This window comes from Hyperolius riggenbachi, chromosome 7, assembly GCF_040937935.1.
Source record: "Hyperolius riggenbachi isolate aHypRig1 chromosome 7, aHypRig1.pri, whole genome shotgun sequence".
NCBI lineage: Eukaryota > Metazoa > Chordata > Amphibia > Anura > Hyperoliidae > Hyperolius > Hyperolius riggenbachi.
In genome coordinates, this window is record NC_090652.1 from 244,428,976 (window position 1) to 244,447,962 (window position 18,987).

The 18,987-nt window shown below is 45.2% G+C and overlaps 1 protein-coding gene across 12 annotated transcripts in view; it reads left to right on the forward strand.

Moving 5' to 3' along the window:
- PDE11A (phosphodiesterase 11A) overlaps nt 1–18,987 on the forward strand; it is a 749,805-nt gene that overhangs the window by 683,899 nt on the left and 46,919 nt on the right. For all 12 annotated transcript variants that reach the window (XR_011022809.1, XR_011022806.1, XR_011022807.1 and 9 more), the window contains 3 exons: nt 3,093–3,156; nt 17,178–17,252; nt 17,455–17,538. Coding sequence is in view for 1 of the 12 variants with exons in the window: in XM_068245440.1 (XP_068101541.1) it covers nt 3,093–3,156; nt 17,178–17,252; nt 17,455–17,538 (223 nt within the window). In the remaining 11 variants the exon portion in view is untranslated. The remainder of the gene's footprint in view (nt 1–3,092; nt 3,157–17,177; nt 17,253–17,454; nt 17,539–18,987) is intronic.

Genomic DNA, 18,987 nt, shown 5'->3' on the forward strand with positions numbered 1-18,987 from the left:
CGTCTCGTCGGGTATCTGGGGTGCGACGCAATGAGCGGCAGTAGCTGATAATTAAACCCGACGGAAAACGCCGGGTCGCGGGTGCGTTGGAGGAAAAACTGCGCCCAGGTGCGTCGGAACCGCAACGCATCGAAACGCAGCGTCGAGTGTGAAAGGTAAAATGAAAGTCAATGCCTTTTATCTTACCTTGGTTAACGTTAATGCACAAAGTCTGCCCTAATGTGAAAGAGCCCTTAGCCATCAGTAAAAGCAAGAAGTTTTAAATCAGGATGATACCATTTATTGGCTAACTAAAAATGAATAAAAATAAGCAAGCTTTCGGCCGGCTGGTTTTTGCAGGCTGGTGGTACAGACAGCTTTATACATGCAACATCAAAATGGAAAACAGATATTTTTTTCAAGCATAAATACATGTCATTAAGATGCCTTAATTCAAACAGACCATCTCAATGGGGTTAGAGGTTGTTAGGTAAGGTAAGAATTTACGATACCTCTGGGTCAATCCTAATCCCAGGTCTGTGAGCATCGAGTAATGGCCCATACTCACGGCTACAATTGTCGCCGCAACATGTGGCGCGCGCGCGTTGCGGTGACAGGTCGCCCGTGAGTATGCGGCGTTGCATGGGCGCGCACCGCTAACTGTCGCCCGTCGCTGATGTCGCCAGGCGATTGCCGCGGTCAATAGCCTGGCGACAGTCGCCGCCGCAACTGTCGCTAGTCCGCGTGAGTACGCGGACTAGCGACAGCAACATAATTGCAAATAGACGGCGCTTCCGGCGGGAGGAGGGACAAACAGCGACAGCTTCCGCCGCGTCAGTTGGCAGGTCCCTCCGCCGTGTGTATGCGGAGGGACCTGGCGACGAGCTGTCGCCGGCATGTCGCGCACACGCTCCCGTGTGCTAGCGACATGCCAAAAAGTTGCCCGTGAGTATGGGCCATAAACAAGGATCCTTATCTTAGCTAACAACCTCTAACCCCATTGAGATGGTCTGTTTGAATTAAGGCATCTTAATGACATGTATTTATGCTTGAAAAAAAGATCTATTTTCCCTTTTGATGTTGCATGTATAAAGCTGTCTGTACCACCAGCCTGCAAACTAACAGGATATAAGCCCGAGGAAGGCTGCAAGGCCGAAAGCTTGCTTATTTTTATTCATTTTTAGTTAGCCAATAAATGGTATCATCCTGATTTAAAACTTCTTTACTTTACTTACTTAATATAAAAAAATGATTACAAAAAAAGAAGCTTGAAAATGATTTGAAATTAATTGAAGCACTTTTTTCACGGAAATCCTGGGGAAATTGAATGCCATGGAGGTTAAAGCGGATTTGAGATGAAAAACTAACTATAACAAGTAACTTGTCTATACTGTATATCTTATTTAAAGAGAACACGAGGTGTGTTTAAAGAATGTTATCTGCATACAGAGGCTGGATCTGCCTATACAGCCCAGCCTCTGTTGCTATCCCAAACCCCACTAAGGTCCCCCTGCACTCTGCAATCCCTCATAAATCACAGCCGTGCTGTGAGGCTGTGTTTACATCTGTAGTGTCAGTCTCAGCTGCTCCCCCGCCTCCTGCATAGCTCCAGTCCCTGCCTCCGTCCCTTCCTTCCAATCAGCAGGGAGGGAAGGGATGCAGGCGGGGACTGGAGTTCTGCAGGAGGCGGGGAGAGCAGCAGACTGACACTATAGAGATAAACACAGCCAGCTCTGACAAGCTGTTTGTCAGCAGCGTGGCTGTGATTTATGAGGGGTTGCAGAGTGCAAGGGGACCTTAGGGGGGTTTGGGATAGCAACAGAGGCTGGGCTGTAGAGGCAGATCCAGCCTCTGTATGCAGATAATATTCTTCAAACCCACCTCGGGTTCTCTTTAAAGTTTAGATAGTTTACACAGCAAATCTATCTGCAGACAACTTCAACAGAATATGATTACTTCTTCCTGTGATACAATGAGAACAGCCATGTTGTGCTTGTGATCATTACACAGGCAAGCTGCTCTACATCTCCACCCCTCAGCCTGTGAAAACTTCATTCCCCTCTCCTCCCCTCTGCCTCTGAAATCTCTGGATAGTAACCTCCTCCTCCTGCTCAGACTGAGCTCCCATAAGCCCTTGCTACATCGGTCTCAGAGTGCCTAGGTACTGGATGAGCTGTGGGCGAGACTTGTTTACTTTATAGGGAATTCGGGTATTAAAACCATTTAAAAAAAGTATTTGGCTTGAGGAATGCCCTATAAACTATATGAAAGGAACAAAATAATGCAATTAGTAAAAGTTTATCTCGGATCCACTTTGAGGACTATGGGAGGCTTAAAGGGACCCCATGTAAGTCAAAATCACCCTTTTTTCCTGGTTCAGGTGTGTTTTAACACCAGCCTTCTTAGCCAAAAATCTAGTGGGTGTACAGCTGACCCACAACATCGAGTGTTCCAGCGCACCAGCTTGATCTTCTTGGAGTGAATGCCTTTTTGGTACTGGGCTTGAGCACCATGTATCTGGATCAAGCAGTCCCAGCTCCGAAAATACTACGAGATGGGAAGATCACAGCAAAGCCAGCTACTTAGCACCTTTTGGGTTTGCACTTCCCTTCATAAAGTTTCATTATGGATAAAAAGTATTTCAATGTTGGATTCAATTGTTTTAAATGTAATTGGAAAAATTGCAATGTGCAAAGCATAGAAAGCTATAGGAACCATCATTATTGTGGCTGCTCAAAACTGCTTAAGGGTAAAGTATGGGTTGGTGAATTTTACATTCTATTTCTGATATTTGCCTCGCATTATTAAATATCCTAGTAGTGTTTAGAGGGGAACATAGATATTTTAATAATTATACTGTATATTAACCTCGGAAAGGAATTAGCCATTGTGGATTTAGCAGAGATGGTGAACATCAGTATAAGGTATTCACCAACATTAATCAATTCTAAATGGTCATTTTTTCCCTGTTGGAGTTCAATAACTCCTTGTAATATAGACACAGGTACGGAAGACACCATATGGATATGATGATATATCACGTCAGTGCGGGTAGAGGACGCTAGCTTAGTATGTTTGCAGTATGTTTGCTTTGATCCACCTCTCTTTTTCAGATCAATGCTAATGACAGCATGTGACCTTGGAGCTGCAACCAAACCATGGGAGATCTCAAGACAGGCAAGTGTTGATTTATTACTCGATAGGGGAGGAACATGCTGATGGGGCAATATTACAATATGACATGACTTACAAAACGCTGCCGTAGAGATTTAACCTTTATCATAGAGGACGTGGTGTCATAGAATATTTCTGTGTATATACAGAATACAGCTGTTTAAGTGATAACTGTTTATACAATAGCATCAGTGTTCTCTGAAGGATCAATTGCACCAAGTTTTGGTTTGTACCCATTATATAGCAGGGGTTGGGTATATAAAGTATATATAGGAGGGTTGTCCAGAAAGTGATAGCTATTGGCTATCTGTCATGCAAGGTATTCTTTCTGTGTAATTTAACTTGCATCTGTTAGGTCTCCCCTTCACTATCTGCAGAATGGCAGTAACTGTATGTTCAGCAGCGTCAACATGCACCTATTTCTCCAACCCATAAGTGGTAAGGGATAACCTTGTAAAAAGATATGACAAATGCTTATATAAAGGAGGTGGTTATGTGGAGAAATAATCAGAAGATACGTGGCCCTTATTCAATTTACTTTCCCCCAAACTTTTTTCCTAGGTGATATTTTCACACCTTATCAATAAAATGCCTTTTAAAATGTACCTGAAGGGAGAAAAGTGTTCCTAGGTGGTACTTACCTTGACAGGGGGAAGCCTCTGGATCCTAAAGAGGCTTCACTCGTCCTCCTCAGCAGAGGGGATCCAGCGCTGGCTCCCCGAAAGTCTGCTTGTTGCTGCTCCGTGCACTCGCACTCGCACAGCTTCTCTACGCGTCCGGTGGAAAGAGCTGAGCCCGATCGGGTACACTGTACTTGCGTACTACTACACAAACCCCCTGCGCCGTAGAAGGGACGTGATTGGGCTCGGCTATTTCTGCTGGATCCTGAGCAGAAACCGTCTATTGCGCCAGCGCAAGCAAGGCACAGGTATTGTTTTTAATTGTTCCGGACTGCCATCGTTGGATCGAGATGGCATAGGAGGACGGGGGAAGCCTTTATTAGGATCCAGAGGGTTCACCCTCCCGAGGTATGTTTTTTATATTTAGAAACTCAGAGGTTTTCTTTAACCACTTGAGGACCCACCCTTTACCCCCCCCTTAAGGACCAGCACTGTTTTAGCTGATCTCTGCTGGGTGGGCTCTACAGCCCCCAGCACAGATCAGGGTGCAGGCAGAGTGACCAGATCGCCCCCCTTTTTTCCCCACTAGGGGGATGATGTGCTGGGGGGGTCTGATCGCTCCTGCCTGCCTGGGTGTTGCGGGGGGGGGCACCTCAAAGCCCCCCTCCGCGGCGAAATTCCCCCCTCCCTCTCCTCCCTCCCTTCCCCGGAGATCCGAGGCTGCACAGGAACGGATCTGTCCTGTGCAGCCTCTAACAGGCTCCTGCCTGTCATGTGACAGCGATCCCCGGCCGCTGATTGGCCGGGGATCGCTGATCTGGTACAACGCTGCTACTGTTAGCTGCGTTGTACGGATGTAAACAAAGCTGATTATTTCCGCTTGTGTTTACATTTAGCCTGCGAGCCGCGATCGGCGGCCCGCAGGCTATTCACGGAGCCCCCCGCCGTGAATTGACAGGAAGCAGCCGCTCGCGCGAGCGGCTGCTTCCTGATTAATTACCTTGCAGCCGGCGACGCAGAACTGCGTCGCTGGTCCTGCAGCTGCCACTTTGCCGACGCGCGGTATGAGTGCGCGGTCGGCAAGTGGTTAAGCTGCCAGCAAGCAAGAACATTTTGACAGTACTTTTCCACCTACTTTTGGTACTTTTATTATTATTTTTTTATTATTTTTTATTTATATAGCGCCAACATCTTCCGTAGCGCTGTACATAGTACAAACAAATAATGGGGAACAAATATACATAAGAAATACAAGACACTGTACAGTCATGACATTGAATAGAGTAAATACAGATACATACATATTTGATATGTAGTTGGTACATATACATATGTTAAAATTATAGCAGTATGAGAAACACTAGGAGGAGGTCCCTGCCCTTGCGAGCTTACAATCTAGAGGGTAGTGGGGAGGAAACAAAGGGGAAGGAAACATAAGGATTAGTTGGTGAGCCAGTGTGCCTTCAGTGCTGCCAATAGCAAATTATAGGCTTGTCTGAACAGGTGTGTTTTCAGAGTACGTTTAAAGGTTTCCAGACTCGTGGCATGACGAATCGGCTGAGGGAGAGAGTTCCAAAGGAGAGGGACCGCCCGTGAGAAGTCTTGGATGCGAGAGTGAGAGGAGGTGACTAGGCTGGAGGACAAAAGGGTCTCCTGTGAGGAACGGAGGGTCCGAGCGGGGAGGTATCTGGAGATTAAAGAGGAAATGTATGGAGGCGATAGCTTGTGTAGAGCTTTGTATGCAAGTGTGAGAAGTTTAAACTGGATCCTCTGGGCAACTGGTAACCAATGGAGAGATTGGCAGAGAGGGGCTGCCTCAGAGGATCTAGAAGAGAGGTGGATGAGACGGGCCGCAGAGTTTAGTAGGGATTGGAGAGGTGCCAGTCTGCTTTTTGGTAGACCACAGAGTAGGGTGTTGCAGTAGTCAAGACGGGAGATGATTAGGGCATGCACAAGCATTTTAGTTGCTTCTTGTGAAAGGAAGGGACGGATTCTGGAAATGTTTTTGAGATGGAAGTAGCAGGAGGTAGTTAAAGTGTTAATATGTGGTTTAAAGGAGAGCTCAGAGTCCAGAGTTACCCCTAGGCAACGAGCTTTGGGGGTTGATGCTATTGGGGTGTTCTCTACATTGATTGTGACAATGGGAGGTGGAACAGAGAGCGAAGGTGGAAATATTACAATCTCCGTTTTGCTCATATTGAGTTTAAGGAAGCGGGATGACATAAATGTAGATACAGCGGATAGACATTTGGGGACTTTTGATAGTAGTGTGGAGAGGTCTGGGGCAGAACAATAAATTTGGGTGTCATCAGCATAGAGGTGGTATTGAAACCCAAAAGAGCTTATTATCTGTCCCAGGCCATGGGTGTAAATGGAAAAGAGGAGGGGTCAGAGGACGGACCCTTGTGGTACTCCCACAGACAGTGGGCGTGGAGAGGAGTTGGTATTGGCATAGGAGACCATGAAAGAACGTCCAGACAGGTAAGAGTTGAGCCAGGAGTGTGCTAAGCCCTTGATTCCCAGTGTTGAGAGGGTCTGGAGAAGCAGGGTATGATCAACAGTGTCGAAGGCAGAGGACAGATCTAGGAGTATTAGTACCGAAAATCTGCCTTTGGCTTTAGCAACTAGGAGGTCATTGGCAACCTTAGTGAGAACGGTTTCCGTAGAGTGTTGAGGGCGGAAGCCAGACTGGAAGGGGTCCAACAGGGAATTAGCAGAGAGAAAGTTAGACAACTCTGAGTAAATGTGGCGTTCCAGCAGTTTGGAGGCAAAGGGAAGGAGAGAGACTGGGCGGTAATTAGAAAGGGCAGTAGAGTCTAAAGAGAGTTTTTTAGATTAGTGGCGTTATAATAGCTTGTTTAAATGAAGAAGGGAAAATGCCAGTTGAGATGGAAAGGTTAAACAGTGTTGTTAAAGCAGGAATGAGGGGGGAGGAGAGCTGGGGGATAAGATGAGAGGGAATAGGGTCTGAGGCACATGTAGTAAGATGAGCTTTAGAGATTAGTGAAGAAAGATGCTGTTCAGTTAAGGCAGAGAAGGTTGTTAGCAGGGAGGGGGTTTGAGTGGGTGAGTGGTTATGTGGGGAGGGATAGTTAATAGTAGGGGAGCTGCCGGGCAGAGAGGAAAAAGGAAGAGGTGATTGGACCGGTGAAGAGGGTTGCTTTTGAAAGCTGTTCTGTAGCGTTTCAATTTTGCTCACAAAATATGCTGCAAAGTCCTCTGCAGACAAGCTTGTGGTTGTAGGGGGAGGCGGGGGGTGGAGAAGAGAGTTGAAGGTGTTAAAAAGTTGTTTAGGGTTATGGGATTGTGAAGAAATAAGTATAGAGAAGTATGACTGCTTTGCAAGTGAGAGAGCGTCCCTGAGCTGGAGCAGCGTGTTTTTATAGTGGGCAAAGTCATCTGCGTTGGAGCTTTTCCTCCACTGCCGTTCTGCTGCCCTGGACTGTCTTTTCAGTTGTTTGAGTGGTTCAGTCAGCCAGGGCTGTCTGTTGATGCGGCGGGGGCTGAAGTTGGTGAGAGGGGCGGCTGTGTTCATGGCAGCAGAGACTGTGGTGGAGTAGTAGATGGATGCTGACTCAGGGTCGGTGTAGGATGACAGGGAGCCCAGGGGTTTTAGAGAATCAGCTAGGGAGCAGAGGTCGAGGTTGCGATAATTCCTGCATAAGCGTGATGGCTGCACTACAGTAGCTGGAGGAGGCAGGGAGGGGCTGATTGTAAACGTTATGAGATTGTGATCTGAAAGGGGGAATAAAGAGTTATTAAATGTGGAAACTGGACAGAGCCGGGTAAAAACTAGGTCCAAAGTGTGGCCATCTTTGTGGGTGGAGGTTGAGGACCATTGGGAGAGGTCATAGGATGAGGTGAGTGAGAGGAATTTTGTGGTAGTGGAACAGTTAGTGTCTATTGGGATGTTAAAGTCCCCAATGATGATGGAAGGAATGTCAGTGGATAGAAAGTGGAGAAGCCATGTTGAAAAGTGGTCAATGAAGGTGGAGGCTGGTCCAGGAGGACGGTAGATGACAGCAACCTGGAAATGGTGAGGGGAGTAGATGCGGACAGCATGAGCCTCAAAGGAAGAGAAAGCCAGCGAAGGTGCAGGTGCAAGCGGTGTAAAGGAGCAGTGTTCAGAAAGAAGAATTCCCACCCCACCCCCATGTTTGTCACTAGTGTTGGGCGAACACCTAGATGTTCGGGTTCGGGCCGAACAGGCCGAACATGGCCGCGATGTTCGGGTGTTCGAGCCGAACTCCGAACATAATGGAAGTCAATGGGGACCCGAACTTTTGTGCTTTGTAAAGCCTCCTTACATGCTACATACCCCAAATTTACAGGGTATGTGCACCTTGGGAGTGGGTACAAGAGGAAAAAAAAATTTAGCAAAAAGAGCTTATAGTTTTTGAGAAAATCGATTTTAAAGTTTCAAAGGGAAAACTGTCTTTTAAATGCGGGAAATGTCTGTTTTCTTTGCACAGGTAACATGCTTTTTGTCGGCATGCAGTCATAAATGTAATACATATAAGAGGTTCCAGGAAAAGGGACCGGTAACGCTAACCCAGCAGCAGCACACGTGATGGAACAGGAGGAGGGTGGCGCAGGAGGAGAAGGCCACGCTTTGAGACACAACAACCCAGGCCTTGCATGAGGACAAGAAGCGTGCGGATAGCAATTTGCGTTTTGTCGCCATGCAGTCATAAATTTAATACAGATGAGAGGTTCAATAAACAGGGACCGGAAACGCTAACCCATCACAGATGTTCATTGTTCATGTTACTTGGTTGGGGTCCGGGAGTGTTGCGTAGTCGTTTCCAATCCAGGATTGATTCATTTTAATTTGAGTCAGACGGTCTGCATTTTCTGTGGAGAGGCGGATACGCCGATCTGTGACGATGCCTCCGGCAGCACTAAAACAGCGTTCCGACATAACGCTGGCTGCCGGGCAAGCCAGCACCTCTATTGCGTACATTGCTAGTTTGTGCCAGGTGTCTAGCTTCGATACCCAATAGTTGAAGGGTGCAGATGGATTGTTCAACACAGCTATGCCATCTGACATGTAGTCCTTGACCATCTTCTCCAGGCGATCGGTGTTGGAGGTGGATCTGCACGCTTGCTGTTCTGTGTGCTGCTGCATGGGTGTCAGAAAATTTTCCCACTCCAAGGACACTGCCGATACCATTCCCTTTTGGGCACTAGCTGCGGCTTGTGTTGTTTGCTGCCCTCCTGGTCGTCCTGGGTTTGCGGAAGTCAGTCTGTCGGCGTACAACTGGCTAGAGGAGGGGGAGGATGTCAATCTCCTCTTTAAAGTCTCCACAAGGGCCTGCTGGTATTCTTCCATTTTGACCTGTCGGACTCTTTCTTCAAGCAGTTTTGGAACATTGTGTTTGTACCGTGGATCCAGAAGGGTATAAACCCAGTAATTGGTGTTGTCCAGAATGCGCACAATGCCTGGGTCGCGTTCAATGCAGTCCTAGGCCGAAGAGGTCATAGCCTAGGGTCACAAAAACCTGTTTATTTGGGCTATTTCAATGGTAGTGATGGTGACGTACATAAATCTCAGCCATGGCCGTTAGCAACGTCTGAATTTCACGAAATGTCTCATGCAGGTAGAAGACATATTGTTAGACTTGGATTCCAAAGATTGGGTCCCTACATCTCTGCAAACCAGAGTTACAGGGGTCCAAAATTGGTAAAATCCCCCATAGACTTTCATTGCCTCCCTATTTCACTTTCCAAAATCTCACATCTTTTCAAAGGGCAATGGCTCAGCAGTACCAAATTTTCTAGCATTGTAGGGACCCTTAGGGGGAACATGACTGGTGAGTTTCGGGCCCCTAGGCCAAAGAGGTCATAGCCTAGGGTCACAAAAACCTGTTTATTTGGGCTATTTCAATGGTAGTGATGGTGACGTACATAAATCTCAGCTATGGCCGTTAGCAACGTCTGAATTTCACGAAATGTCTCATGCAGGTAGAAGACATATTGTTAGACTTGGATTCCAAAGATGGGGTCCCTACATCTCTGCAAACTAGAGTTACAGGGGTCCAAAATTGGTAAAATCCCCCATAGACTTTCATTGCCTCCCTATTTCACTTTCCAAAATCTCACATCTTTTCAAAGGGCAATGGCTCAGCAGTACCAAATTTTCTAGCATTGTAGGGACCCTTAGGGGGAACATGACTGGTGAGTTTCGGGCCCCTAGGCCAAAGAGGTCATAGCCTAGGGTCACAAAAACCTGTTTATTTGGGCTATTTCAATGGTAGTGATGGTGACGTACATAAATCTCAGCTATGGCCGTTAGCAACGTCTGAATTTCACGAAATGTCTCATGCAGGTAGAAGACATATTGTTAGACTTGGATTCCAAAGATGGGGTCCCTACATCTCTGCAAACCAGAGTTACAGGGGTCCAAAATTGGTAAAATCCCCCATAGGCTTTCATTGGGCCTACTATTTACCGTTCCAAAATCTCACACCATTTCAAAGGGCAATGGCTCAGCAGTGGCAAAACTCACCAGTCATGATCCCCCTAAGGGTCCCTACAATGCTAGAAAATTTGGTACTGCTGAGCCATTGCCCTTTGAAAAGATGTGAGATTTTGGAAAGTGAAATAGGGAGGCAATGAAAGTCTATGGGGGATTTTACCAATTTTGGACCCCTGTAACTCTGGTTTGCAGAGATGTAGGGACCCCATCTTTGGAATCCAAGTCTAACAATATGTCTTCTACCTGCATAAGACATTTCGTGAAATTCAGACGTTGCTAACGGCCATAGCTGAGATTTATGTACGTCACCATCACTACGATTGAAATAGCCCAAATAAACAGGTTTTTGTGACCCTAGGCTATGACCTCTTTGGCCTAGGGGCCCGAAACTCACCAGTCATGTTCCCCCTAAGGGTCCCTACAATGCTAGAAAATTTGGTACTGCTGAGCCATTGCCCTTTGAAAAGATGTGAGATTTTGGAAAGTGAAATAGGGAGGCAATGAAAGTCTATGGGGGATTTTACCAATTTTGGACCCCTGTAACTCTGGTTTGCAGAGATGTAGGGACCTAATCTTTGGAATCCAAGTCTAACAATATGTCTTCTACCTGCATGAGACATTTCGTGAAATTCAGACGTTGCTAACGGCCATGGCTGAGATTTATGTACGTCACCATCACTACCATTGAAATAACCCAAATAAACAGGTTTTTGTGACCCTAGGCTATGACCTCTTCGGCCTAGGGGCCCGAAACTCACCAGTCATGTTCCCCCTTAAGGGTCCCTACAATGCTAGAAAATTTGCCACTGCTGATCAATTGCCCTTTGAAAAGATGTGAGATTTTGGAACTGTAAATAGGAGGCCCAATGAAAGCCTATGGGGGATTTTACCAATTTTGGACCCCTGTAACTCTGGTTTGCAGAGATGTAGGGACCCCATCTTTGGAATCCAAGTCTAACAATATGTCTTCTACCTGCATGAGACATTTCGTGAAATTCAGACGTTGCTAACGGCCATGGCTGAGATTTATGTACGTCACCATCACTACCATTGAAATAGCCCAAATAAACAGGTTTTTGTGACCCTAGGCTATGACCTCTTCGGCCTAGGACTGCATTGAACGCGACCCACGCATTGTGCGCATTCTGGACAACACCAATTACTGGGTTTATACCCTTCTGGATCCACGGTACAAACACAATGTTCCAAAACTGCTTGAAGAAAGAGTCCGACAGGTCAAAATGGAAGAATACCAGCAGGCCCTTGTGGAGACTTTAAAGTGGAGATTGACATCCTCCCCCTCCTCTAGCCAGTTGTTCGCCGACAGACTGACTTCCGCAAACCCAGGACGACCAGGAGGGCAGCAAACAACACAAGCCGTAGCTAGTGCCCAAAAGGGAATGGTATCGGCAGTGTCCTTGGAGTGGGAAAATTTTCTGACACCCATGCAGCAGCACACAGAACAGCAAGCGTGCAGATCCACCTCCAACACCGATCGCCTGGAGAAGATGGTCAAGGACTACATGTCAGATGGCATAGCTGTGTTGAACAATCCATCTGCACCCTTCAACTATTGGGTATCGAAGCTAGACACCTGGCACAAACTAGCAATGTACGCAATAGAGGTGCTGGCTTGCCCGGCAGCCAGCGTTATGTCGGAACGCTGTTTTAGTGCTGCCGGAGGCATCGTCACAGATCGGCGTATCCGCCTCTCCACAGAAAATGCAGACCGTCTGACTCAAATTAAAATGAATCAATCCTGGATTGGAAACGACTACGCAACACTCCCGGACCCCAACCAAGTAACATGAACAATGAACATCTGTGATGGGTTAGCGTTTCCGGTCCCTGTTTATTGAACCTCTCATCTGTATTAAATTTATGACTGCATGGCGATAAAACGCAAATTGCTATCCGCACGCTTCTTGTCCTCATGCAAGGCCTGGGTTGTTGTGTCTCAAAGCGTGGCCTTCTCCTCCTGCGCCACCCTCCTCCTGTTCCATCACGTGTGCTGCTGCTGGGTTAGCGTTACCGGTCCCTTTTCCTGGAACCTCTTATATGTATTACATTTATGACTGCATGCCGACAAAAAGCATGTTACCTGTGCAAAGAAAACAGACATTTCCCGCATTTAAAAGACAGTTTTCCCTTTGAAACTTTAAAATCGATTTTCTCAAAAACTATAAGCTCTTTTTGCTAATTTTTTTTCCTCTTGTACCCACTCCCAAGGTGCATATACCCTGTAAATTTGGGGTATGTAGCATACAAGGAGGCTTTACAAAGCACGAAAGTTCGGGTCCCTATTGACTTCCATCATGTTCGGAGTTCGGCTCGAACACCCGAACATCGCGGCCATGTTCGGCCCGAACCCGAACATCTAGATGTTCGCCCAACACTACACGTGACCCGTTCGGCCAATCACAGCGCTAGCCGAACGTTCGGGTAACGTTCGGCCATGCGCTCTTAGTTCGGCCATATGGCCGAACAGTTTGGCCGAACACCATCAGGTGTTCGGCCGAACCCGAACATCACCCGAACAGGGTGATGTTCTGCAGAACCCGAACAGTGGCGAACACTGTTCGCCCAACACTATTTGTCACCCGATCTAGGTGTGTGGCTAAACTTGAGGCCACCGTATGAAAGGGCAGCTGGATACACAGTATCAGATGGGGTTAGCCATGTCTCAGTGAGCCCCAGGAAGGTGAAAGCATTAGTGATGAACAGATCATGGACGTGGGCTAGTTTGCAGATTTTCAATTGCAGAGTTCTGAAAAGTTATTGTAAATAGAAGATAGAAAAATATCTCCTACCATAAAATATAGAAGAAAAAGTGAATTGAATAAGGGCTTGTGCATCTAAAATAGCGTGCGTCAAAAAAGGGTGCCCAAAAATTTGGGCTCTCAGTAATACCGATAGTAGAATATCGGTAAATTTACCAATATTTTACTATTAAAGTGTAAAAATGATAGTAAAATATCAGTAATAAAGATCATTATTTGACAAGCCTATTCTTACACTGAACCACCCACTACCAATGCCTAAGCTTAAACACCACAACCCCCCCCCCTCCCCTCCGGCCTAACCTTAACCACCCACACCTAACCTTCCCGCTGACGCAAAAAAAACCCTGCAAACGCGATAATTTTTTACCTCCGCCATAGGGGCCCATTAAATTACTGGTAAGCAGCAGAAATTTGGGCACCCACAGCACCCAGTTAACTATCGGGAGTCGAGGGCACCCAATAATTCACTGGGCCCCTATGGGGGCACCCAAAGTTCTGCAGCTAGTGGACACCCACATTTCCTTCTACCCTAAAATAAAATGTTTCTTCAGTTGATTAATTAAAAATGGCTGTTAGTTTCCAGACAACCCTCATATATTAGCCAACCATGCGCACATATCTAACAGCAGACTCTGCTGACCGTGACCGTAAGGAAAACTCTGCTTTAACTCTGAGAAGATTCACATGATTAATGGAAACATGTTTTACAGGGAGGGCATTACCTTTACCACTGAAAGCAGAAGCTGAGTACATGCATCACTTACAAGTATTTCGATTTTGTTGATCTGTCAGATATAAGTGTAGATCCAGCATAATATTGGGCTCTTCCATAGAAGCTTTTGAAAACAGTATACAGTAGTACATTAGGTATCTGTGCCTGAAGAGGGGAATCAGTACTCTTTATTTTGCTTTCAGAAAATTATAATACTGATTTTGTATCTGTGAGCAACCCAATAGCAAGTGGTAGAACAGCTACACAAAGTCTTTTGAGAATCATTTAAACCAGGGTCTCTCATCTGTGGTGGTGGCTTACAAAGGACACTCACAAGTCAATAAGATAAGTGTGGGGAATCCTGTTTGACCCAGGCAGACAATAGCAGTTTACAGGTGCAACAGCTGCACAGTCAGGCTTGTGAATGATTATTTTGGGTGTAGAAACTCAGCTAATCAGCCACACTGGGAGTTTTGTGTTAGGTGACATTCACATGCTACTGGCACACAACACTGTTAGCTGGTGTGTGTGGTCTGACTGGTGAGGAACAGCTTACCTATGTTTCTGAATAATTATTTCTGCCTAAAGGGGCACTATGATGAAAAACTCTAAAGTTCAAAATGCATATGTACACATACATACTTTTGTCCCAGAGTATATGCAGTGTAAAAAGAAAATGAAAGTTTGGGTGCACCTCAAATGGAAACTCAAGGCAATATTTAAAAAAAATGAAATCATGTATATATTCACCTTGAAGGGTCCTCAACTTTGGGGGGCAATTGACTGCATCATTCACTTGGACAGACTGGAATCTCCTTGGCAAAGGACCCACATTGTGCAGTCTCGTATTCTCAGCTTCCTTCAACCCATCCCAGAAATCCCTGTGCCAATATGAGAATGGGGTGCCCTCCCACCAATAAATAAGTAAGGGTGAGATTAGTGGTTCTAACATGTATCCCCCGCCCAACCAGTAAGTAGAGCCACTGTGATGATGCAGTGCCAGTGCAGAAGCCAATGCAGTCTCAGTCAGAAGCACCAACATAATGTCATCATGAAACCTCAGGGAATCGTCTGAGTATAAGGGGGAAGGTAGCATGTGGGTTGGTGGGGAGTCTTCTTAGTGTTTCATAGAGGGGCACAAAAATAATCATGAAGAAAGGTTTTATGTTACCTGCAAGTTTTGTTTCATAGTAACACTGAGAAGAGCCTAATCTGTGGAGGTCAGGAATGTGTATAGGAGATTATCTAGAGGCCCAGATTTCCTTGTCAATGTGGGCACCATATGTATACACAAAACATGTGACTAGGGTAAAACACTTCAAACATGACTGATGGATTGCTATGGGCTATTGTACTTGGTTCTTCTTGCTATTTTATTGTTTATTACACAGAAAATAATGCAAAATGTGTCATTTAAACACAAGTGGTCCTCTTTCACACGGCAGTGATGTCTTCCTGAGTGTAATATTTATGGACGGGGAAAGTAGATGTTTGTGAGCCCTGGTACAGGAACAGTGCAATGCTCTGCCTCTATGCAATATAGCTGTATGAGAATGTCTAGAATTGCAATGTAAATTGGGTATTGTAATCTCCTCTGTTCCGTTCCTCGCCATCTTTCAGACAGCTCCTATTGCTGCCCTATGGAGCTACCTCAGGCACTGTCACATCCTGACAATGATGAATCAGTTCCTGCATAGTTTTTAAATTTGAGGGCTTTCCACTTATTCAGTCAAATGTCTTCGCTGGCCGTCACATCCCGAGGGTAATATGAATGAATACAAAGAATACTGATTAGCAGCAATAGTGGAAGCCGGAACAATCAGACTGAGCCCAGCATATTTACATTTTCAGCAGAAGGTTCTCATAAAGGCACAGTGAGACTGCTTCGTGACTAGCGAAACAAAGAGAAGTAGAGTTGTGGTCCATAGCAGTCAAGAGGTTAAAGAATACAGTTAGAGAATTTACTGGTTGCTGTTCTTATAGTTCCTTGGCATTACTTTTCACAAGTCAGGGCATATAACTGCATTTTGTGCATATGAGAAGCTAGCACACATCTGATGGCAGTAATGTGTAAAGAACATACACATCTGAAATGACGTTCTTAATGATAACCGTAAAAAAGTTTACATACACATCATAAATACTAAGAATGCTTATTCATATCGAAAGAAATTGAGGGCAACTAAGAAAAGTTATTAATTGCCAAAGCCAGCAATTTGGTAATGTCTTACCTTATCTTTATGTTTCAGTGGGCAGCACTAAAATGAGAGCTGGTATCTGATTGGCCAGCATGGGCAACACAACCTCCCCCCCCCCCCACTCCCCTATATCATCCATGGTGTTGTGCAAGTGCATTAATTTAATTTATTACTCCACATAATGAGAAAAAAACTAGTTTTTATTACTATTGCTTTATAAAGCACCAACATATTCTGTGGCGCTGTGCAAAGTAAGAAACCAACACGGGGTTCAAAATAATACAGACAATGGTATACACCAATATACAAAATACAGAGTTGGTACACAATACAGAATTGGTTATAACAGTGACATAATTAATATTAATAAATGTGTAACAAAATCGAAAACACAAAAGGGTGAGATAGCCCTGCCCTTGCAACTTACAAGCTAAAGGAACAGGGAGGAAACAAGAGGTGGGTTGTATACAATATTCATACCTGGAGGCAGTGTGTTTTATTTTATCTGGTAAGAAGTACAACTTTGCCAGAGGTCATCAGGTGAACTGGCATAAGGTAGAGCGTATGCTTGACAGAAAAAGTGAGTTTTGAGGGCATGTTTAAACTTATCAAAGTTTGGGAAGTGATGGATGTGTTGTGGCAAAGGATTCCAGAGGAGGGGTGAAGCATGTGCAAAATCTTGTATACGTGAATGTGAGAAGGCGATTCTAGTGGAGGATAATAGAAGGTCATGTGCAGATCTGAGATTGCGGTTTGGTTGGTATCTGGAAACTAGTGACAAGATGTACACAGGAGAGAGATTGTGGAGCACTTTGTGAATTAGAGTTAAGAGTTTGAACTGGATCCTCTGGTTAATTGGTAGCCAATGAAGAGTTTGACAGAGATAAGCAACAGAGGAAGAAGGAGAAGAAAGCGGAATGAGACGAGCAGCAGAGTTCAGTACAGATCGGAGCAGTGCCAGTCTGTTACCTGGTAGTCCACAAAGTAGTATGTTACTATAGTCCAGACAAGATATTATAAGAGCATGTATTAACATTTTAGTTGTGTCCTGAGTGAGAAAAGGTCGGATATGTGGTATGTTTTTGAGTTGGAGATGACAGGAGCTAGTTAGGGAGTGAATGTGAGGAATAATGGAGAGAGAGGAGACAAATATTACCCCTAAGCATTGTTTTAAAAGGTGAAATAAAAGTACATAATTCAGTTATTAGTTTTTGTGTTGTGTTTTTTTTTCAGGTGGCGGAATTGGTTACCAATGAGTTCTTTGAACAAGGAGATCGAGAAAGATCAGAACTCAAGCTAACACCTTCAGTAAGACTTTATTTAGAATAAACTGCATTACCTACTTCCATTAAAATAAAATTCATGGTTAAAATAGTACAGTTATCCTTTACATAAAATAAACTTTCTCCACTGAAGTCTAGGCACAATGAATTTCACTCTCATAAATATTGATTACTGTATGAAGCTTGTGGAAATAAATACATAAATATAATTGTATTTTGTTCAACAGGCCATTTTTGACCGTAACAGGAAAGATGAACTTCCGAGACTGCAGTTAGAATGGATAGACAACATATGTCTTCCTTTGTATGAGGTAAGTCTCTAGATGCTGAAATCTTCCCTCTCTCATTCCTTACTCGTTTGCAGATGAGTTTTAGAAGGAAATACTGCAACAAAAGGCATGGCTCACATTGCACCCATTGCATTGTGCTATAGCGCACCAAACATGCAATACACAAGTGGAGCGGATCATGTTTTGCATGGACCCTTTCACACATGTCCACTGCAGTTCTGTGACAGCGGTATGTTCCTGTCCATTTCATGGATGGCATACCTCTGTACCGGGACTACAACAGACAATACAAAATAATACATATACTGTATGCATTGTGCATTGTGCTGAACACAATAGAGCCAATATATTGCTGTAAAACATTTTTGCTTAGAGGAAATAATTGGTAATAATCAGTCTGTAGCTTGCTCCTCTGGTACTTAGGCTGAGGCTCCAACAGTTTAAAATATATACAAAAAAAAGTAGCATTTTCTTTTGCTTTAACCCTTTTCATTACCAGCAGTCTCTGGCCCCTTAAGGACCAAAGACTATTGGTATCGCAAAACGGGGCTTTCTGACGAATTGCTGCACAGACCCGCTGGTCACGCCACTCTCCCATCGCCAGGGGCGTAGCAATAGGGGTTGCAGAGGTAGCCACCGCATCAGGCCCTTGGGCCAGAGGGGCCCCGAAGGGCCCTCCCTCAACTACAGTACTAGCTCTCTATTGGTACTGTGCTTATAATAATCACTTCTATAGATACTTTGAATAGTGGTAATCATTAACAAACTGTTCCCCATCACCTTCTGGCACCTCAGACACTGTAGTTGCCATTGGCAGGTTTTTGTGCGCCGTATCAATTGTTATGTATAGAGTGCTTGGGGGGCCCCATTGTAAAACTTGCATTGGGGCCCATAACTCCTTAGCTACGCCACTGCCCATCGCCACAGGCTCCTCTCTCTGACCCTGTCATCAAAGTAAGCCAATAGGATTGGCTCACAGTGATTACGCAGTGAGGAGCCAATGAAAGCAGATCCTGACAGGCTCAAAGAGCTCTGCCGTCATGCTGGCGGCAGGGTGAGTGGGCTGTGGCGAGGCAGAGCGGCGGGAGCTGCAGGACCGCAAGGCGAGGATGTTGAAATCTACGTCCTGTCAGACCCACACAGCCACCAGCAGGAAGTAGATTTCAACTAGCGCGGTCCGGAAATGGTAAATAACTGTACTTGTTTGAAATTCTGCATAAACAAATACTTTATTTTCTGTTTTGCATATGGGACCATCTTTAGGCATATGTCTAAAAATATTACCAATGAGCTCTAAGTGCTCAAATGCTACCTTTCTCGTGTGAAATGGGGCTTTTAAGCTGAGAATATTGGCTTAGAGGTTTGATCACATGACTAAAAAGAGTCAATTGCAGTAAGGGGCTGCTGCAGCTGTTTGGGTTGCATCATCCTGCTGTTCAGACAGAGCAAGGGGCAGGCAAGAATTGTGGA